A 23558-nucleotide genomic window follows, 5' to 3' on the forward strand; every position below is an offset into this window, starting at 1 on the left:
TAGTAGATTGATTTATATGTCTTATTAATTATGAAGTCAATTGGTTATGGCTCCTTGAATTAGATTAAATTGAATATCGTTCTTTAAAATTAAATAAAATTAATTATCTTTTTAAAGTTCTATAACATTTTATGCAATATAAATTGAATTGAAATCCAATAAAATTGAATATGATACGTTATTATGAGATGATAGTTATTGTCAATTGAAATTGTTCGATATGAATTGAATAGAATTAAAATAAAACAAAATTGAATATGATACGTTATTATGAGAATATAGTTATTGTTATTGTCAATTTTAAGTTATGATTTTTCAATATGAATTGAATTGAAATTCAATAAAATTGAATATGATACATTATTATGAAACTATAGTTATTGTTATTGTGAATTGTGATCGTTCGATATGAATTGAATTAAAATTGAAATCAAATAAAATTGAATTTAATACGTAATTATGAGACTATAGTAATTGTGATTGTTCGATATGAATTATGATTCTTATTGCTCCCGTTAAGTCAATCGGTATACCATTGACTATATGTTATCATACATGAATTGATATTTATACGAATATACTTTATTTTATTACATCATATTTTCTAATATCAATTTTATGTTTATAATTATAATTTTTTTTATAGTTATAAATTTATAATTTTACATATATGATATTAATCGTGTTTAAATGGATCATAATCGTGCTACTACCCGTAATCGTGTTAATTGGATCATATTCGTGCGGGTCGTAATCGTGTTTCGTGTCGACCATTTAATAATCGTGTTAATCGGCTTTTTATCGTGTTACCGTATTCGTGTCGTTTTGAACCATTATTTAATCGTGTTAGCGTATTCGATCCAATTAAGAACTGACCCGTTTATTGATATCTAAATCCGCTTTAAATCGTGTCGTAACCGTTTCGTGTTTCGTGTCCGGACCAAATTGTCACCCCTAGTTAAAATTGTCATCTTTATTTTCGTTAAGTTTGGAATCTGATTTTTAACTAATGAAAATTGGCGTTTCGGAAGACACACTAACGAAAAGGGTATTTTAGTTGCTTTGATTAATTGAAGCCCTCTCTTTCTTTCTTCTTCTTCTTTTTTTTTTTTTTTTTTTTTTTTTTTTTTTGAGAAAACTTCTCTCTCCCTCATTTGAGTCAACGTTGCTGATCAGAACAATTGTTCGATTACCCGGATTCAACTTCCTACCATACCCCCAACCTTCTCTCTCTCTCTCTCTCTCTCTCTCTCTCTCTATCAACCTTTTCAATCAATTTTCCCTCCCTAAAGAATTCCCTACTTAGAAGCATGACACTGCGCTCAGTTACTCGCTTCCTATCATCCCCAAATCCCGCCAAATCCCAATTCCTAGCTCGATTCTCCACCGCTCCTTCACCCGCCGACGAATTCCTCTCCCATCTCCGACGAAACTGCATCGATTTGGAGAAAACCCTAGCCTCCGTCGGAGCCAAATTGGACGCCGAATGCGTGACCGACGTCATCGAACGGTGCGATCCGAGCCACGCCCAGAAAGCCCTCCGCTTCTTCGTGTGGGCCGGCCTTCAACGCGGATACAGGCACAGCCCTCACGCCTACGCGCAAGCGTGTAAGTCTCTCAACCTCTATCGAAACCCCAACCTCATTCACGCCTTAGTCGATGCTTATAGGGCCGAAAGATGTTCGGTCACTGTCAAGGGTCTTAAGATCGTCCTGAATCTGTGTAGAGAGGCCAAGCTCGCCGACGAGGCTTTATGGGTGTTGAGGAAAACCTCCGAGTTCGGGCTGAGAGGAGATTCAATCATGTACGGCGTGGTCATAAGGCTGTTCTGCCGGAGAGGCGATATGAACACGGCCGAGAGGTTGACGAGAGACTTGGCTGGCTTGGGCTATATGTATCTAGACATGACCTCGCTCCTGGAGATGCTCAACGGGTTCTGCAGAGCCGGGCGGTTCGGGAAGGCCTTCGAGCTCTTGGAAGTCGCGAAGCGACACGGCTGCTCTCTGAACACGGTTCTGTACTCGAGCCTCGTCAACGGGCTCTGCAAGAGCGGAGACACGGAGAGAGCGATGGAGTTGGTGAAAGAGATGGAGATCGGAGACGACGACGAGATACGGCCCAACACGGTGACTTACACTTGCGTCGTCCAGCGGCTCTGCGACGAGGGTTGGATATCGGAGGCGATGCAGATTCTCGATCGGATGGAGTCTCGGGGTTTGTCTCCGAACGAAGTCACGGCCAACTGTCTGATCGGACGGCTGTGCAAGGACGGGCTGGTCGAGGAGGCTCGGGAGCTGATCGGGAGGCTGGTGGGAAGGGGCGGGGTTTCGTACGAGAAGTGCCTCAGCTCTCTCGTGGTGGCTTTAGAGAGGGCCGGGCGGGTCGAGGAGGCCGAGGAGTGTCTGAGGAAGATGATCGGAGACGGGCTGATTCCTGGCGGGTCGGCGAGCTTCGTGGTCATCAACGGGGTTCGCTCGGCGGGGAGAGTGTTGGACGGATATCGGCTGTGTTTGGAGGTCGAGAGGGTCGGGGGATTTCTTAGAGTCGACCCGAGTGTCTTTTCGGTTCTTCTGGCGGAGCTTTGTCGGGACGAGCACATGGACGAGGCCGCCGAGCTTGCCAAGTTGATGCTCAAGAGGGGCGTTCTGCCGAGAGGTCCTTATGCGAAGAGCATCATGAAATACATGAAGAAAGCCGGGGATAATTTGAACAGCATTTAGAGTTACTTTCCTTTTTTTTTATCTTACCAACTTCAGGGCATGAGTAAAACCATATGAGAGAAGTTACGGAAGTTAAAGAGGGAAAGAAGAGCATATGTGTCGCCGAGCATCCTTTGGGGAAGATGAAAATGAAGGTCTAAGCATCACCATAATCTCGGGGCGGAAAGAGGAGGTTTGATCTCCTCTGGTTTGGTCCAAGTCCAACTGGGAAGCCACAAGATTGAAACTCTTGATCGCCAACTATTTAAGGTACTGTGAAGTTATGAGATCAGTTGCATTGTCAAAGTTATCTCTCTCTCTCTCTCTCTCTCTCTCTCTCTATATATATATATATATATATATATATATATTTTGTTTTGTTCTATTTCCATTGTATTAGACCATTGTGTAAAGTAAACAAGTGTATTGTAAACAAAAGCTAAGTTTTATCATAATCTTTTTCTTTTATCAAATTTTTTTTAAACACAGAAGAGAAGATGTTTATTGTATTAACAGGGGAGAGAAAAAAAAACAAAAAATTAGATAATTAATCAATTAAAACGTTTGAGATTGCTATATAACCAATGTTTCGTAAGTATTTGGTAAATAACCATAAAAATAACGTGATATTACTGATTTACACTTTTATTGAAATAAAAAAGTTCAATAAAAAAGTGAGATATTTACATCAATTTACACATGTAAATATATGGACGTGATTATTTACTTAAAATTTATAAAACGTTGGTTATTTAGTAATATAAAAAAAATTGTAAATATAGTTATATACTTAATGAACCAAAAAAAAAAGCAGAACAGAGAGAAATACGTAGTTTTTTACTTCTACAGTTAAAACTAAATTGTTGTCATGTTAACTTATAGGAAATCAATGATAAGATAATAAATAATAATGCTGAAATTCAATCATTCCATTTTTCGATCAAAGAATTATTTATAATACTCTAAAAAAAATTGTTCAGGGTGATGTAGATTTACTAATTTTTATTTTCTGGTGGCATTTATCTGACCAGTAACAAAGATAAATTATTTATAATACTCATAAAAAAATGATCATGTGTTAAAATATTGACAATGTTTTACTGAAAATTTGAATGTTTGACTATTATACTAATTAATTAGTTGCTTCGCCGCCTCTGGTGACCGTTCCCCGTCTTACCGTTGCTCGTGTTTGTCATCTTTGAAAGCTCGTAGAACTCATTTCCTCTCTCGTCAGCAAGTTCGATCTCAATTCCTATCAAAATACCTTTGCTCAAATCTCAATTGCCAGCAGTGCTAAAGCAATTGTATATTGGGAGGCGACGAGCGATCTTGGTAAGGGGAGAGAGATTCAGAAAAATAAAATGGTATTTTAAAAAGAAAATGAGAGTAAACGATATGAAGATGAGATTTTAGTGTTGGGTCAAAATTAGTAAAAGAAAATATCAACTGTATTTTTTGTATTTCATTGAAATAGCAATTTATCATCTCAATTTCTAAAAATATCACGCATATCTTATCAGTTTAATCACAAATAGTTTCCCTAAAAATATATTATATTATAAAATGTCATTAATGAAATAACTATTTATTTTGTATTTTATATATATATATATATATATATATATATAATTAAATCAAAATCTTTATTTATAAAAAGTTAAAGAATTTTTTTATAAAGAGAGATTTTGATTTTTTTAATAAACTAATAAATAAATATTTATTTTAGTAAGGGTAATTGAAAAGTTCAATTTTTTAAATAAACGAAAATAATAGTATATTTATTTTAATAATGGTATTTTTTGGTTTTTTGTTTTATTTAATGGATCTCAAGAGACTTCGTAATAGAAACGAATTATTAAACGTAAATAACGAGCGTAAATATAAATAGGAATAAAATTCTTTATTAAACTTTGAATAATTGGTTACAGAGCGCGGTTGATGAGTTGAAGATTACAAAGTCTATCGACAGAAAAATGGAGAGATAATAATTTGAATCCCCGAAGTCACGAGCGAATTCTCTTGTCCGAAGGGAATTTGTAATGCGTCGAGCTGCAAAATTGTCGGGGACACATACTTGACGACTTCGTTCTCTGCTTGACACGTCGCCTGGTTGTTTGAATGAATGTTGGTTGTAGTCGTCTTCGATCTGGTATTGTCGGCGAGGTTCGTGTGTTGATTGCGACTTTGTCAAGAGTTGGTTGAACTTTAGGAAAGAGCTCGCCAAGATGAAATAATTTTACTTGGGCCAGATCCGTATATTGTTTGGTCGAAGAATGATTGTTTATTTGGCTTCTCAAGGCCCAATAAGTTTAATTATTCTCAATAGAATAATTTTGACCCCTAAAATTAGCCCCCAATACATTTAATATTTGTGAGAATATTAAAAATACTTTAAGCGGGAAGAAGGAGATTTAACGCGTCCGAAATTAGGGGTGGGAATCGAATTTTTTTGGTATTATGATATTGTATACGCGTATTAAGTGGTGCCACGTCAGTGGAGCTTATGAAACTCATGCGGGTGGTTCGACTTCTTCGCTGAAATTGAGGGTTTAAAAGATATGATTTGATTTGTGATCATGAAATATTTTCGAGAAGCAGGTAAAAATTCTCTCAATATAAATAAGCGAACTCAAAAGTCATTCTTACTTTCATTTAAAATCGTCGAGACGAGAAAAATCAAGTAAGTTTTTTCTTATTCGCTTTTTTTTTTCTTTTCACTTTCTCTCTCTTGTTCTTTTTTCTCTCTATTTATTTCAAAGTTCTTTAGGAGTCTCGCTTGAGTTTTCGTAGAACTTTGCTTGATCTGGTTTAAAGTTCACAGGACTTCGTTTGATCTCATTCGCATTTTTATCGTAGTTGCTAGTTTTATTCTTATAGTTCATAGTTGAGAATGACGAACCCGAGACGAAGTCAGAGACCTCGGGGTCTACATCGGCCAGATCCTCTATGATAGGAAACGAGGATATTTTGAAAAACATCGAAGTCACCTCCAGCGACTTACTCGCTTACAAAAAGAAATACCGAATCCAAAGAGAGTCCATCTTCTTCTTCCACCTCTAGGGGCTACAGCCAACACCCTTGTAGACGATTTTTGTTGAATGTATGAAATCTGGTTAGAAAAATATGGGCTAAGGTTTCCTTTTCATCCCTTTTGTTAGACTTTTCTCGAGACGTTAGAATTATCCATCCCTTAGATGTGTCCGAACTTTTTTTGGATGATCCACGGGCCTATTGTCCTCACCGAAGAACAAGCGGCGAGCTCACTGTGATGGATTTACTTCATCTCACGGTGGTGAAGGCCAACTCAAAGCAAGATCTGAGGTGTTTCTATTTGTCGAAGTTCAGCCAGCGAGGTGTCCTACAGGAACTCCATCGGAAAGACGCGTATTGGGGGTGCAAATACTTTTTCTTTGCCTTTAATAAGCACTCGTTGGGCGGCCGTGTTGGCCAATTTAGATCGGCTTGAGCCGGCGAGCCAAGCAAAAGAAATTATTATTATTCATATATATATATATATACATATATATATTGCTCCTAACCCGCGTTTGGTTTTCTTGTTCAGGGCGGGTCAAGTCTATTCAATCAGACGAAGAATTCGAGTTCAAGCTTAAAAGAGTTCGTCAAGGCAGCGTCGCCTGGGACTCGATAACTCCTCCCCGTTTCACCGAAGTGGGATTGTGGCCACCAATTGCTTGCCCCGATATCTACGAGAACGAATAGGGTAAGTTCTCTTATGCTTATTTGTTGATCGAGTATATATATATATATATATATATATATATATATATATATATGTATATATATATATGTATATATATGTTTTTTTTAATGTTTTTTACTTCGAAGTGCGATATCTCGTCGGGTGTAAACGACAACATGAACGTCAAGATGAGCGCGCGTGCTGAGAGGAGAAGGGCTGAGGTAGCGGCGAAGGCATCTGCGTCCCTTCTGCTCCGAATGGGTCGCGAACGACATGGAAGTCAGGATAACTAGGGAGCTTCTTGCGTCTTCGATCCCCATTGTCTCGGTCGACTCCTGGGAGGGCTAGAAGGCGAAAGAAGCTAGCGAGGCTAGTGGGGACGAGGTCGCCTTGGGCGAGGTCCCACGATCCGATGACCACGTGATCGAGGGGGAGCGCGCTACTGTTGGCGTCACGGTCACGGAGGTGCCGAGGAAAAGGAAGGCACCATCGGGGAGGACCATAGGTCATGAAGGGTCCGAGGAAGAGGACGAGGAAAGAGAGAAGGAAAAGAAGAAAGGGAAGAAGGAAGGAAAGAAGAAGAAGAAGAAGAAGAAGAAGAAGAAGAAGAAGAAGAAGAAGAAGAAGAAGAAGAAGAGAGGAAAATGGGAAGGCAGTGATGGAATATCAACCGGAACCCGAGGACGTGGTCATCGAGGTGGCCGAGGGAGAAGATGAGGAAGATGAGGAAGGCAAAGTTATGACGGACGCTTTCATTCGTAAGGGAAAAAAGGGGTTTTCGAACTTTCCTCATGGGGGCACGACTTCGCACTTGCGAACTGAAGGGCGTCCTGATTTTGCTTCGGTCCCGGTTCCTGCACGGCCCCGGTCCATGAAGAGGAACCAGATCTATTTCCGGTTTGCTCAGGACTGGATGCTTTGCGATGACAACTGCGCCTCCGTCGGTTTCATTCGCCAGGTCTCTGATCCCGGCGCGCCCATGCCCAAGGTCCCCGGGCTTCTCGAGCCTTTGTGGTACAAGACGATGGCTTGGCATATCACGAAGGTAAGCTGTCGACTAAATTTTTAACTTCAAAGTAGAAATTTTGTTTCCTTCTATTTTAGATCTCGACGGAATTCAACTGTGGCATATTGAAGCTCGAGAAGAGGGTCCAAGACGCGGAGGCTAAGTGTGCCAACCTCGCCAAGGAGCAAGAAGGTACGGAGTCTCTCCAGAACGAGCTGAGCTCTATGAAAGAGAAGTTCCAAGCCCTTCAGAAGGAGGTGGCCGCCAAGCATGCGACGATGAAGAAGCTCAAGTATGCGACAAACGTAGCTCTCGAGGTGCAGATGCATGGCGCTGACCTTGATGCAAAGAAAGACCTGATAGCGAGGCTTTACGCCCATATCAAAAAGGTCGAGACTTCTTATCGAGTCATTGAGGCGACTCGCGCTGAACTCAAGGTCACATGCAAGGGGCTAGAGGGTGAGCTCGAATATGCCAGAGCCGAAGTCGCCAAGGTCAAGAGGTCAACTAATGCCGAGGTCGAGAAAGCTGTTCGTCCTGCCAAGAAGGCGTCGGCGCTGCAGTATCAGTCGGTGATTGCCCAGTTCAAAGCTCGCATGGCTAAGGAGGATGAGGCGATCATTATTCTCAAGGAACTTGAGCAGTGCAGGGGCAACCGAGAGCTCATCAGTGAGATCATGGATGGCATTCAGCCCGACAGGTCGGAGGAGGTTGAGGCGGCGGATAGGGATATCGCCCGATATTCTGCTGAATATAAGGCAGCGGCTCTTCCAGAGGTGGACGAGGCTCCCATGACTCCCTACTCTAAAAATTCTCCCGTTGAACACGCGGAAATTGGAGAGGATGCGGATCTGGATCAGCCCCTAATCCCCTCGACCATCCATGAAGAGAACGAAGGAGTCAGAGCCTCGACCTCGGCCCCGCCAGCCCTAGCGAGCACAGCCGAGACTTCGACCCCGACTCCCCCGAGTGTTTCATAGCAAGAAATTATTTGTGTTCCCTTTTTTTCTATTTGTAAAGTCATTTTGGATCATTTCTAGACTAATTTATTATTTTTGAGGGCCCGTTGTTTTGGGCATTTGGTTAAATTTTGATACAATTAAGGCTTCGATAGCCTTTATTATTTTGTGGATGTTATATTTTTGTGAATGCTTGTTGTTTAGTATCCATAACTTTGTTGATAACGTGATTGTCGGTATTCGAGGATTCTCTAAGTATTTCGGGTCTCTTCAGATCTCGCAAATACTTAGAAATTATAGATTTTTTTTATTATAAATTTGCTAAGTATTTTAGATCTCTTCAGACCTTGTAAATACTCATAAATCATAGATTTTTATAATTTTGCTAAGTATTTTAGATCTCTTCGGACCTCGCAAATACTTAGAAATTATAGAATTTTATAAATTTGCTAAGTATTTTAGATCTCTTCGGACCTCGCATATCCTTAGAAATTATAGATTTTTATAAATTTGCTAAGTATTTTAGATCTCTTCAGACCTCGCAAATACTTAGAAATTATTGATTTTTATAAATTTGCTAAATATTGTAGATCTTTTAGGACTTTAAATATTTAGGAATTATAGATTTTTATAAATTTGCTAAGTATTTTATATCTCTTCAGACCTCGCAAATACTTAGAAATTATAGATTTTTATACATTTGCTAAGTAATTTTAGATCTCTTCAGACCTCGGAAATACTTAGAAATCATTACAGCGACTTTTAGGTTGTCCCTAAGTCGCTGTTTAGGGCAGATGCGGAGGTGATTTCGATATCTACCTCGCCGTTCGCGAATGCATAGACTCGCTCGTCCTTTCTTGCATGATGAAAAGAAAATAGGGGTCTATGATAGACATTTCAAGGTTTGCGCTCTCTTTCTACGTCGCAAGGTATCTGCAAAATGGATCAGTTCAAGTACTTTCTTCGCCTAATTTACAGAGTGCGGGCTCCGAAGCCCGGGGTGGCTCGGCATTCGACTTCGATACCACATTGGAATGAGGGGTTTTCTATTATTTAGGGCTGCGCTTGTGAAGTAGGCTGCCTACGTACCCTTGTGTAAGGATCAAGCAAATCATAGTTATGTTCATATTCCAAGTGTTTCGAGTTCGTAGACTCCGAGATGGACGACTAGGGTGACTCGATAAGGACCCTCCTAGTTCGCACCGAGCTTCCATGCGTTTGTTTCCGCGGTGTTTTGAAAAACTTTTCGAAGAACTAAATCTTCTACTTCAAATTTTTGCGTGTTGACGTTTTTATTATAGAATTTGGCAATTGATTGTCTGTATTGAGACAACCTGATCATCGCTTGTTCTCGTTTTTCGTCGACGAACTCAAGTGAGTCGTATAGCGACCGATCATTTTCGTGTTTGTTTTCAAGGGCTCGCATCGTCCTCAAGGTTTGGACTTCGTGTTGGACTGGTGTCACGGATTTGACACCGTGTAATAGGGAAAAAGGGGTTTCCCCAATAGGTCGTCTCGGGCTAGTTTGATATGCCCATAGGACTCCGGGTAGTTCTTCAGCCCACCGTCCTTTTTTTACTGTAAGTGTCTTTTTGATCGAATTCACAATGGTTTTATTTGCTGCTTCGTCATGCATGTTTCCCAGAGAATACCTTGGAGTGGACATCTTTAGTTCGACATTGTTGTTGAAGCATAATTGTCTAAATTTTATAGAAATAAACTGCGCCATGTTATCTACTACGATTTCTTGTGGCGTTCCATGACGGCAGATTATGTTTTTCCAGATGAAGGACTCTACGTCGATATCTTTTATCGGAACAAATGCGCCCGCCTCGACACATTTGGAAAAAAAGTTTGTCAGAGTCAGGAGGAATCGAAGTCCGCCAAGGTCGACGGGCATCGGTCCCACGATATCCATAGACCACTTCATAAACGGACATGGTGTCGTGATCGAGGAGAGTTCCTCGGTGGGCTGTTTGATGTTTGGGGCATGTCGCTGGCATTGGTCACAATGTCGTGAGTGTTTTACGCACTCTGCGATCATTGTGGGCCAGAAGTAGCCCTGTCTTTTAATTTTTATGGTGAGTGAACGTCCTCCCGCATGGCTTCCGCACTATCCCTCGTGCACATCTGCGAAAACCTTTTGGGCTATGAAGGAAAGTTCGGAGTGGTTGGGTTGTCATCACCACTATGGAGTAAGATTAGAAGTAAGGCCGTAGCTTGTGAGCTTCCGAGACTACTGCCAAAGCCAGTTTTTCCATAGCGGGGTACCGGGTCTCGGCGTCTACCACTGATCTGCTAGTGTAAAAGACAGGTCGTTGATCTCCACGGCTTCTCTGACCAGGACACCGCTTACTGCCGCATGGGACATGGCTACGTAGAGGTAGAGTGGTTCTCCTTCTACGGGCTTCATAAGGATTGGTGGCGTTGCAAGTTAATTTTTTAATTTTTCGAATGCTTTCTCGCATTCATTGTTCCATTTCGACTCTCTATTGACTTTCAGGAGTTGGTAAAATGGAAGGCATTTGTCCGTCAATCGAGAAATAAATCGGTTTAGTGCGGCTATACGACCAGTTAGCCTCTGCACTTCTCACCGATTTCGCGGGGACGACATTTCTCTCAGAGCATGCAATTGATCCGGATTCACTTCGATTCCTCTTTGTGTTACCAGATAACCAAGGAATTTCCCGGATGTTACTCCGAACGAGCACTTCGCGGGGTTTAGTTTCATTTGGTACTTATTGAGTATCTCAAAACATTCTTCTTAAGTGCTGAACGTGGTCACTTTCTCGTAGAGATTTTAGTAACATGTCGTCAATGTAAACCTCCATGGTTTTACCTAGTTTTTCTGCTAACATTTCGTTTACCAGTCTTTGATAGGTTGCTCCGGCGTTTTTGAGACCGAAAGGCATCACTATATAACAATAAGTCCCTCGATCCGTTATGAACGCAGTTTTTTCTTGGTCGTCGGGGTGCATCAGGATGTGGTTGTACCTGGAAAATGCGTCCATGAATGATAACATTTTGTGTCCCGCTGTCGCCTCGACGAGTTGTTCGATGTGGGGCAGTGGAAAGCTGTCCAAGGCATGCCTTATTTTAATTAGTGAAGTCGACGCACACTTTCCACTTGCCATTTTTCTTTTTTTACGACTACGGTGTTAACCAGCCAATCCATATATTTTACCACGCGGATTGAGCCGGCATCCAAAAGTCTGTCGACCTCGTTGTTAATGACTTTGGCCCGATCGAGACCGAGCTTGCTTCTTTTTTGCTTTACGGGTTTGAAACTAGGATCGACACTGAGTTGATGAGACGCGATGTCGATGCTGATGTCAGACATGTCTTCTGTTGTCCATGCGAAATATGATTTATTCTTTTTAAGGAAATTAATCAACTCTCTCCGAAGATCACCCTTGAGTTAGGCCCCGATCCCGACGTATTTGTTGGGATCTGTGCAGTCGAGTTGGATTTGAATCGTCATCTCGATCCCGAGGGAGTCTTGTTCGTCGAGTGGTTCGGCTTCGCTAAGCTCCGTGGGATCGAGGTTTTCTTCCGGTTCGACAAGTTTGTGGCTTGCCATGTAACAACTCCTCGTGGCTGTTTGGTTTCCTCTTATTTCTCCTATCCTATTCGGGGCGGGGAAGCGGATACCCTGGTGGAGACCTGTGTATCCAAGGTCTTCCTAGAATGATGTTATAAGGTGATAGGTAGTCTAAAACCGCGAACTATACGAGCTTGTTAATTCCCGAGGTTTTGACAGGTAACCTTATTGTCCCCATGGAAGGGGTAGTAACTCCATTGAATCCTGTATATTTGACAGAGTCTCGCTCGGTTTCTGATTCGTCGATGTTCATCCTCTTGAGGGTATCCTTAAAGATGAGGTCGTCAGAAATCCCGTTGTCAATTAGAATTCTGGCGACCTCGCAATTTTATACATCGAGGGTTACCATAAGTGCGTCGTTGTGGGGTCTGACAATATCTTCCATCTCGCTTTCCAAGAAGATGATTGAAACATCATTTTCTTGGTTGATGTTGCTAGGTACGTTTTTCAGGGTGCGCTGATGCGTCTTGATCGTGTTGATGGAGTCATTGCAATGTTTTGATCATCCCATGACAAAGTCAACCCGATGTTTAGTCTGAGCTGGGGGAGCGTTCGGCTCCCCCTCTTCGTCAGGCCTAGACCGTTTGGGTAAAGGGTTTCCTCTCCCTCGAGAGTTGAAGTTCTTCTTCTTGGGTGGAGGCCCCAAGTAAACGTCCTTCAGCTTGCCCTTTACGTACATTTCTGCCAAGACTTTCCGCATGGTCTCGCAATTGATGGTTGCATAGCCATTTCCTTCATGGAAATCACAGTACGCGTCGGGATGCTGAGTCCATTTTTCCCTGGAATCCACTATCTTTTGCTTCATCGTTCACAGAGAGCGCGAAACTTGGAGGCGCATTCTGTTTCCTTGCCTCAGTTGTGATATTTTGAAAATTTCATTTTCTAGGGTTATTTCCCCCATTTTCAGGTCGTGTCCAGGTACTCGTCTGTTTAGTTTGGGGTCGTTTGGCGGCTGCGTGCTTCTTGGCCAACAAGTTGGCTTCTTCTTCTTCTTTCGTGAAGTTGGAAGCTCGATGAATCGCGTCTTTGATGGTTAAGGGATGGTTGATGGTAAAGCTGGAAATTTGGATAACCAAAGTTAACCGTTAACCCAAATTCTCGCTCATAAGTTAACATTTAACCTAAAACAAATTAATTGCAATTAACCGAATTAACCATTATACATTAATGGCCGTTTTTTTTGGCTTTTTCAAAAAAAATACAAAGTAATAAATTGACGTCAATTAATTGCTTTTTTCAAATACATTAATTCCTAGAACTTGCATATTCGTCATTCTGAAAAAATATTGATGAATGTTTGACTACTCTATTTTAATCCACGAAAATTAAAAGTTGTATATTTAATACGATTCCTGCCTAAAAAATAACACATTTATACCCTGTGTTTTAGTAAAATGTCGAGTTTAACCCTCGGTTTTCAAAAATGTCGAGTTCATACCATCTGTTTAACTAAAATGACGAAATTATACCCTGAAATGAATAACAGCGTCATAAATCTCCATTTCATTGATATTAACTCTTATATAAGAAAAACCAAATCAAATCTAAATCAGTATCCTAACTTCCAAATTCTCAATTTTGAAATAAAAATAGCCTTAAAATTGAAATTAAATAATAAAACTCATACCTCTTAAGAAATGACTTCATTCCGTGTTTGAATTGTAACTCTAAATCCTGGATTCTCTGTTCGAATATGCGATTTTGATGACTATCAACTATCGATGTTTACCCCTTTGCCTCTTTCTGTGTTCTTCACGATTAAGAAATTGTTGTTTATTTTTTAGTTTTTAAATAAATTACATATATGAAGCGAATGAATAAAGATAATTGGTGTTTATATATAAATATTATAGTCAACGTCAATGAAAAGTCAATAAAAAGAATATTCGTGTTACTGTTGTGTATTTCAGGTTATAATTTTGTCATTTTAATTAAACAGATGGTATAATTTCGTCATTTTAGTAAAACAAAGGGTATGAACTCGACATTTTTGAAAACCGAGGGTTAAACTCGACATTTCACTAAAACACAAGGTATAAATGTGTTATTTTCCCTATATATACGTTGATTGTTCCTCTTGTTAGTTGTTACCAACATCAATGGTCATTATTGCACACATTTATTTTTAATACTAGTTTCAACGACGCGCAACGCGCGATTTAACAAAATTATTATTATTATTAAATAAAAATTGGAAAATAAAAATAAGGAAAATCGAGTAAGTTGAAGACTTTTAATTGTATTAAATTAAATTTAGCAAAATCGTTATCAATGATTTTTAAAAAGTAACAAAAGGTAGAAAAAAATACTCTTTTATGATTCAATATTTTTTCAAAATATTGCATGTTTTCCTATTTATCAGATTTCTTAAAAGTATTATGGACAAAAAAAAATTAGGTAAATAAAAGTTGAAGTTAAATTTTGATAAAAGAAATTATAAAAAAAAGATATAGAAAAATAGAAAGTAAGAAAAGTTTCTTATATTTATATTAATAATATGTATTGTTATGTTAAATTGAAAAAGTGTATTATATATCAAACAATAACATATAAAATCTACGTGTAATATTAATACCACATAGTTTTTCGAAGAATATATATATATATATATACATATACTCAAAATAATGTATGTTATTGATATAGTATGATATAGTATTAGTAATTATGATTATAATATACATAACAAAAATTATACAAAATATATTAATGAGAGAGAGAGAAAAAATAATATAAATAAAAAAGTATACAAAATATATTGATGAGAGATGAAAAAAAATTAAAGGCCGAAAAAAAAATTAAGGCCGCCACTTGTCGCCGCCTGGAGAGGAGGTGCTCTTTATTATATATGTTATATAAATTTGTAATGTACCGATTATGAATGCTAATATGCTATAATTATGGAGTTTCATAGCTGGCTACATAAATATATTAAGTTTGCATATTCAAACATATATCCACGGCAATATTACATTTATAACAGAATAAGTTTTCAATTTATTATTTTATTATTTAATAAAATTTTTTGGTTGACTTAGGTTAACCTAAAATTTACTCAGTTAAAATTTACCGCTCGGTTAATTTTAACCGAAATTTCTATTAGAATTAACCGAGCGGTTAATTTTAACCGGTTAAATTCGGTTAAGAAATAAATATAAATTATCCATTTAACTAAAATTTCATATTTAGTTGACAGTCATTTCCAAACGAAATTTGAATTCGTGCCAGAGTCCGTTTTTAAGTGCTGTCAAGGCTGAATCATTGTCAATGTTCGATATTTTTTCCCATACTTCCTTGAAACGGACCATGAATTCTTCCAGAGACTCGGAGTCAGTTTGCTGGACGCCCCAAAGGTCGGCCATGGTACCATTGAGTAATGCTTACGGAAGGTCGCCGATAATTACGTAAAATTATCGACAGAATTAGCTTCCGGCCTCGAGAACCTATTGAGGGCGGACCCGTAGAGACTTTTCGCAAACAATTAGCAATATCTCACCTCTCGTTCATGGTATCTCAATTGAGTTCGTCCCATCGCAATTCTAAAGGACATCATGTAAGCCTTTGGATTCGACGTACCATTGTAGCAAGGTAAACGAACCTTCCCCGCATCCCTAATGAGCATATCAGTGATCCTTTTGGTGAACATGGTTCGTCCAATTTCGGCGACAAGTCGGTCAATTTCTGGAGCCGAGCTGGTCGTACTGTGAAACTTTTGAGTGAACGGTCCTAAATTCTGCTGCGATTGCTTCTTTATATTTTTCAAATTCGTCCATGCTAGGATCAATTGGGGGCAGTTGAAACCCTCCACGAAACTGAATCATCGTGGTTTATTTTGATGGACTCCAAACTGTTTAGGGACGGTCCTCTTCCCTGGGGGATGGAAGGTCCCGTTTGGTGCTTGGTAGGGATTCCGTCGGGGTTGCCCAAGGTGGATCCAGAAAGGGATCCGCCTGGAGGAGGTAGAGGTAGATAATTTGGATCGACCTGAGCGATCGACGATGAAGCCCAATTCATCTGGGAGGTTGTTCCCGATCCAAAGACCGGGTATGCGCCTGACGGGATCACACGTATTCCACTGAAATCCAGGCGAGTGTCTGGTGGTGGAACTTGGCTAGCCTGCACGGTCGAGATCGCATTTTGGGCTGAACCTTGTTTGGTATTTTTCTCTGTCTCAACTCGCAAGCCGGGAATAGACGGGGGAGGGGTCGTGAGGTTGTCCACACGAGAACTTAGGGCTCGGTGTCTTTCCTCCTATTCGTCGAATTTGTTTTTTCTAGCATGTCTAAGATCGCTTGAGTTCGGGCTCGGGCCTCGATTTCAGCGTTTGTGCGATCTAGAGAGGCAGACATAGTGATGATTGTTTTTTTATATCGAGTTTAACTCATTTCCTTTCGAGGTTGGTCTTTTGATGCTTCCCACAGACGGCACCAAATTGTTGATGTCAGAATCCGAGCTATCAACAATCACAAAGAAAATTGTGATAAACGAATATTTATTTGATTTTTGTTTTGTTTTATTTAATGGATCTCAGAAGACTTTGTAATAGACACGAATTATTAAACGTAAATAATGAACGTAAATATAAATAGGAATAAAATGCTTTATTAAACTTTGAATAATTGGTTACAGAGCGAGGTTGACGAGCTGAAGATTACAAAGACTATTGATAGAAAAAGGGAATGATAATAATTTGAATGCCCGAAGTCATGTGCGAGTTCTCTTGTCAGAAGGGAATTTATAATGCGTTGAGCTGCAGAATTGTCGGGGACACGTACTTGACGATGTCATTCCCTTCTTGACACGTCGCCTGGTTGTTTGAATGAATGTTGGTTGTAGTCGTCTTCGATCCGGTATTGTTGGCGAGGTTCGTGTGTTGACTGCCAAGAGTTGGTTGGATTTTAGGAAAGAGCTCGCTATGATGAAATAATTTTACTTGGGCCAAATCCGAATATTGTTTGGTCGAAAAATGATTGTTTATCAGGTTTCTCAAGGTCTAATAATTTTAATTATTATCAAAAGAATAATTTTGACCCCCCACATATATTATTATCATTATTATTAAATAATAGAAAAAGCTCTCTCAATTAAATTAAGAGATTTGTTAAGAACTAGCCTGATTATAATGAGTAATTTAAAATTATAGTCAATCTATTAACTTATTTAAAACAATAGCTAGTGTGAAATTCAGTTACCAAAAATACCCCCACAAGCATCGTCCAAATCAGTTTTCCCAAATCAGCTCGTCCACAAACCTCGTCAAAGATTCTCTCTTCCCATCTCTCTCTCTCTCTCTCTCTCTCTCTCTCTCTCTCTCTCTCTCTTTTCTCCTCTGCTACGACTCGTCGAAAATTCTCTCTTTCCATCGCTCTCCTTTTTCTCCTCTGCTACGCCTCGTCGGAGATTCTCTCCGGCGATTCCGACGGCGACGATGCTCTCATTAGGCAGGTCGTGAACTCCGATGGCGTGGTAGACGAGCACCACCACTTCTCGCTCTTCAAGAAGCGGTTCGGGAAGACCTACGCAACTCCAAACGAGCACAGCCAAGACTCCGTCGAGCTTCCTATTCACTTGTCGTTGCCGATTCGTACAAGACTCTGAGGATCGAACACGACGCTTCTGTATCGGAGGTCAAAAAGGCCTTTCGAAAGCCAGTCCTTCAGGTTCGATCTCAGTCCTTTTTTTTCTTTTATTGATTTCGCCTAAAAGATTCGAATCATCTAGGGTTCTTCGGAAACTAATTTTGGATTCTCCGTTTCAATTTATGCAGTACCATCCCGATGTATGCGGAGAAAGCAACTCCGGAGTTCAGTTTCACATGATCAACAAAGCTTACAACGTGAGTCCTCCATTATTCACAAACCTTAATCGTGATTTTAGAGATGAAGATTAATTAGCAGTAATAACAACGAAGCATACAGATAACTTAGGGTTTTGTAATTACTGAGATGGTAATGAGGCATTTGAGATGAGAGACAAGTGTGTTTGAGATTTTGTTGATGAATCTGAATATGACCGAACGATAGGTGTTTACGACGATGAATGTGAGTGGGAAGAGTGGATGGGATGGGAAATCAATCTCTGAATCTGGTTTTGTTGAATATTTGCCATAATTCTGGCTTTGATTGTATGATTTTGGTTAAGGTGTTGGATTATAATGAATATTGCTTACAGGTGAATTAATGGCGGAGGAGCCAGAGAAATCGCCGGTGTCGAAGCAAGAAATCACCGGCATCGAAGAGCACGAAGTTAAACTGATTTACTCAAAAGGTTAATATTATTTACTATCTCATATTTGTTGAATTAACTATCTTATAACCTTGAAATATTTATGCAAACAATTTGTTTTTGCAGCAAGAAAATGCAATGGAACCCGAGGACAAAAAGGAGTAGCCAAGAAGAGCAAGTAAACGAACAAAATTGAAAGCAATAGCTACAAGTTGTGAACAACAAGAACATAATGCTGTAGGAATACTGGAGAAGAAAAGGGAGCGAAAACCAAGCAGCAAAACTACAACGCCATATACGACAGCTTTCGGTTCCGCGGTAGAGAAACCGAAGAAAAAAGATAAAGACGAGGAGCATATCGTGGATGATGATGCAGATTATCCATCGTTTAACCTCAATTTGTCCCAAGTATATCAGGAAGATGGAAAATGATTGAGTATACCGATCATTGTACAAAACATTAAAAAGTCTTTACTTTTTTTTGCGTATCAAGATATTAAATCATATTAACTTGGATAGTTAATCCTATTAACCATTGACCTCATTTGTTTAACTATCCACTTATTTAAGAGAATAGCCAATTTAATGTTGTTCTTGTTACGGTAAATAAAATTTATTGTCGTTCTTGTTACGGTAAATAAGATTTACTGTCGTTCTTGTTACGGTAAATAAGATTTACTGTCGTTCTTGTTACGGTAAATAAGATTTACTGTCGTTCTTGTTACGGTAAATAAGATTTACTGTGGTTTCTGTTATTGTTAATTAGATTTTACTTATTTTTTGTTATTGATGATATTTACTATGATAGTTAATAATGTTAACTTAATGGTATTATTGAAATATTGGAATATTGTCATGATAAATTGACTATTTTCTTAAATATGTTAATAGTTGGACTATAATTTTAAAGTAGATGTGTTGTTTTGGCTACTTGTTTAGTCGGCCCTTAAATTAACCATAGTTTTTTTTTAATAATACCAACATATTTTATAAAATGGCGTGCTTAAAAACTGAATCTATAACATAGATAATAAAGAGGAACTCTCCCTCAACTTTCATTCTGGGGCCGCCACGTGGCGTCTCCAGGAGGCGACACGTGGCGGCCTTTTTTTTTTTTTTTTTCTTTGCCTTTGCCGGTTGGGTTTTCTTTACCTTTTAGTTTTTTTTTTTCTTTTCTTTTTTCTTTTTGCCTTTGCCTGGGGGGGGGGGGGGGGGGGGGGTTTCCAATCTATTTTGTAAAAAAAAAATTTATGTATATTGTTTTTTTTCCTCCCTCTCTCATCAATATATTTGTATAATTTTTTATATTTTATAATCATAATTACTGATACTATATTATACTATATCAATAACATACATTATTTTGAGTGTATATTAATTTTATATTTTCTTTATTAGATTATCTTTCTTTTTCTCTTTGATATTTATTTCCCTTCACCTTATATGTGTCCATATTTCATTGGTTCGTTTTTTTTTCTTATTTTTTTTAGTTTTTTTCCAATCTATTTTGTATTTTTTTTATATATATTGTTTTTTTCCTCTCTCTCTCATCAATATATTTTGTGTAATTTTTTTTATGTTATTTTATAATCATAATTACTAATGCTATATTATACTATGGCCCCGTTTGACATAGCTTTGTTTAAAAAAAAAAAAGCTTTTATAAAAAACTGTTTTTTTCAAAAAATGACAAAGTGTTTGGTAAACTGTTTATAAAACAGTTGTTTATGGTAACAAAAACTGATTTAGCGTTTGGTAAAATAAATATATTATAGTAAAAAAAACTAAAATAGTTATGTTCTTAATAATTAAATAATAATTATTGATATGCTTATTTATATACATATATATATAAATAATATTTTTTACGATGATATTACAGTAATTTATATAGGAAACTTAAAAACACTTTTTCTAAAAGTTAAGAATCCTAGCTTTTCTATCTCATGTACAAAATCTAAAAACGTTTTTGAAATTTTTTGTAAAAACAGTTTTGCCAATCACCGGATAAACAGTTTTGTTTTTTTCTAAAAACGAAAACAAGGCTTTTTAATCCCAAACAAACGTAGCCTATATCAATAACATACATTATTTTGAGTGTATGTTAGTTTTATATTTTCTTTATTAGTTTCTCTTTGATATTTATTTTCCTTCACCTTATATGTGTCTCTATATTTCATTGGAAAGCGCACGCAAGTCTTATTTACCCATGAAAGTCTAATCAATGTACAAAATAAATTTTTTACATTTTATTATTCGTTTATGATTTTTAAGGGTTTTTTCTTAATTTTCGGTTTCTTTGGTGTCCATTGTTTACAAATCTTGATAACACAAATTAACCTCTACAAATTTTACTTGTTATTATCATTATAATATGCTAATACTAAAAAACTAGTTAAAGATAGAAAAAGAAAAGCCTATCCGCGCTCACCTAGCAGCAGCATGTAACACGTGCAACGACTTTGAGGGTTGAAATCTGACAGTCAGGTGATTGTTACCTCACCAATGCCAATCCTCGCTCAAATTTCACGTCATCACACCATTTCCGTTTCATTAATTAATATTTTATCTCTCTCTTTCTCTTTGAGTCTATTCATTTCCAAAGGTTGTTGGGCAATGAGGAAAGAGAAAAAGTAGTAGAAACGTGAAAGTGGAATTTGATTTTCGTTACCTCTCATCCAAGCGAAAGCGATTCAAGGTCTAGGGTTTGTCCGAATTCTCGAGACTCCCAGATTCTTCCCCAAATCTCCAATCTCCGATCTGCCTATCTCGATTTCTACGCCAGGCCGCGCGTTGAATATGCTGGCAATTTCTCGAAGGGATTTCAATTTCTGTGTTGTTTGGTCCAATTCGTTCCCGGTTGTATGTAATCTTAGGTTTTGTTTCTCTTAATTCTGTGAAAACTTTAGGGTTTATTCGTATGACTTTTGTTTGTACGTGAGATATCTGGGAATCGTAGTGCTGTGTTCATCGATTTTGTTTGAATTGGGAGGTCATGTATCTTGAGGAATTGAAAGTTGGAGACGAATTTGAAAGTCGTAACGAGAAAAAGGCTGTCGTTTCTGGTACCAAAAGGGTTTTGGTTGGTGCTGGTGCTCGCGCGCTTTTTTACCCGACTCTGCTTTATAATGTCGTCAGGAATTCGATTCAGTCTGATTTTCGCTGGTGGGATAAAATCGACGAGGTATATATAAGATTAAACTTTCAATCATTTATATATTTTTTTTTTTTTGCGATTAGTTTATACGTGCTTATAACTGTGGTGTATGTGTATAGAAGTGTATTCTTTCTTGTACTTAAGAGGGCTCTCCATAGAAACGATTAACTGGCAATAATTTTTCGATTGATTCATTGAATCAGTTACCCATGTTTGATTCTTTATATATGTTTTATAAATAAGAATAATTGTTGTATTTGTTTTATCTTCAGCATCTATTATTAGGTGCTGTGCCGTTCCCCGCACATGTTCCGTGCCTAAAGAAAGCCGGAGTTTGTGGCGTTGTGACACTTAATGAATCCTATGAGACTTTGGTTCCAACGGCCCTATATCATGTGAGCTCTTTTCTCTCATTTTTTCTCTGTAAATTTGTTTCCTAATTTTCGTCTTGGTGTTTTTTTTTCCTTTCTATTTCTGACTTGTTTTTCTTAACTTTGGCAGGCTTATGGAATTGACCATTTGGTCATCTCAACAAGAGATTATTGTTTTGCACCATCACTGACTCACTTATGCCGTGGTGTGGAGTTTATTCATGGTATACTTCTAATTTCTTTAAACTATTCTCGGTGTGACTCGTCATTTTCTAACTGGGGTCATTCAGGGTATAGTGTATAATTTGTCAACGATGAATTCAAATCCCACAAGATAAAATAGTCAATACAGTGGAACATAAATAATTATTTCATGTCCCATACAGGAGCTTAAATCTTTTTAATCAAATTTAAATTTGACAATGCACATAGAGTAATTTATAAATTACTGCATAATTGATTCTATACTTTTTTTTTAATGACTATCAATTGATCTAATTTGTTGATATCATAACTTAGAAAATGCATTATCTGGACGCACTACATATGTTCACTGTAAAGCTGGACGGGGGCGCAGCACAACAGTTGTTATTTGTTACCTGGTAAATTATAAAAGAAATCAATATTTTCATGGTGACAATCAATAATGGATATTCTGGTTTCTTACCTTTCGAAATTCTGCAGATACAACACAAACAGATGACACCTGATTCTGCGTATGAATATGTGAAGTCTATTCGGCCTCGAGTCCTTTTAGCCTCTTCTCAATGGAAGGTGAGCTTAGATATTTTCCAATCCATCCTCTCTCTGGAAGAATTTTGAGATGTTATTTAGTAATATTGGTTGAATTTGATTTCAGGCTGTTCAGGAGTATTATTTTATGAAGATGAAAAAAGCAGTCATCTATAGCAACCCGATGAACAATTTTGTATACAAAGCTCCGAGACCAAGTGGTTCCAAGGATATGATTGCGTTTGACGATGGGTCTGTTGTTGTGATAACGAATACGGATCTTGAGGGTTACGAATCGAGCCTCGAATCGACCACAGTGGTGGGGAGGGAGATATGGGCAGATCTGAGTGTGGTCTGTCGGGTTCGTGTCGTTGGCCAGGCAGCTTTAGAGAGAATCTCGTGCCTGTGGCTGCGATGCCATGCCTCGGGAGAGAAGTTGCAGAGGGAGACCAGCTGCTCAATAATCGCTGACCACATCGGAGACATTAGCGTCGACATTCGCGTCTACTGAGAAGGAAAATGGGTCTCGTAATTTGCATACATGGTACTTCGGGTTTTCTCGGTTATACTTTTTTTTTTTCTTTCTTTCTTTTCATTTATGTACATAAAACTGCATGTAAGGATGTTGTCCATATACTAGGCACACGCATAAGATGTTTTCCCACCTGTAAATCAAGTCATGAAAGAAACTTTCAAAGTTTGAGCATTTTGCTTTCACAACTGTGATTCACACCCTTGTAATACGTGACCCTGAATGTGGATCTCACTGGATATATCCGATATATCTATCCCTTTTAGTGAAGTGGATTTCAATTATGTGTCTTGAGTTGAAATATAATTTACCGGTGAAGAATTAGTGTCCGAGTTTAAGCAAAAAAAAATGCTGTGTTGTTGAGAGTCTTGCTTGGGATTGCCGATGAAGACTATGAAAGTGTGGGTTGTGCAAGCCTTCCTCGAGCGACGGGGATGCGCTTTGGTGTGGGTTATGACCGGTGCGAGTCCTGTGTTTCTCTGACTCGATTGTGTAGTCAGTCAAAGTGGCGAATACTTGTTTGTCTAGTTGGGAGTGCATTGGTTTATAGCTCTCCACCATAGTCTTATGTGGCCG

The 23558-nt window shown here is 38.4% G+C and overlaps 2 protein-coding genes across 3 annotated transcripts; both read left to right on the top strand.

Moving 5' to 3' along the window:
- Positions 1-1114: 1114 nt before the first annotated feature.
- Positions 1115-3356, top strand: LOC149404519 (Tetratricopeptide repeat (TPR)-like superfamily protein). Of its 2 annotated transcripts, XM_089607338.1 has the most exons (2): positions 1118-1608; positions 1727-3352. In XM_089607338.1, exons 1-2 carry the CDS (start codon positions 1487-1489, stop codon positions 2718-2720), a joined length of 1116 nt encoding a protein of 371 aa, XP_089463464.1. In that variant the 5' UTR covers positions 1118-1486; the 3' UTR covers positions 2721-3352. The 2 variants fall into 2 exon arrangements, with proteins under 2 accessions (XP_089463463.1, XP_089463464.1); XM_089607337.1 differs by having other exon boundaries at positions 1115-3356.
- Positions 3357-20764: 17408 nt separating this feature from the next.
- Positions 20765-23252, top strand: LOC149404520 (phosphatidylglycerophosphate phosphatase PTPMT1-like). Its single transcript, XM_089606853.1, has 6 exons — positions 20765-21374; positions 21620-21742; positions 21849-21942; positions 22238-22320; positions 22403-22492; positions 22578-23252. Exons 1-6 carry the CDS (start codon positions 21186-21188, stop codon positions 22959-22961), a joined length of 963 nt encoding a protein of 320 aa, XP_089462979.1. The 5' UTR covers positions 20765-21185; the 3' UTR covers positions 22962-23252.
- Positions 23253-23558: the final 306 nt, after the last annotated feature.

Source organism: Urtica dioica, chromosome 2, assembly GCF_054948205.1.
Source record: "Urtica dioica subsp. dioica isolate 48M chromosome 2, U.dioica_male_clone48M_v1_H2, whole genome shotgun sequence".
Classification (NCBI taxonomy): Eukaryota; Viridiplantae; Streptophyta; class Magnoliopsida; order Rosales; family Urticaceae; genus Urtica; species Urtica dioica.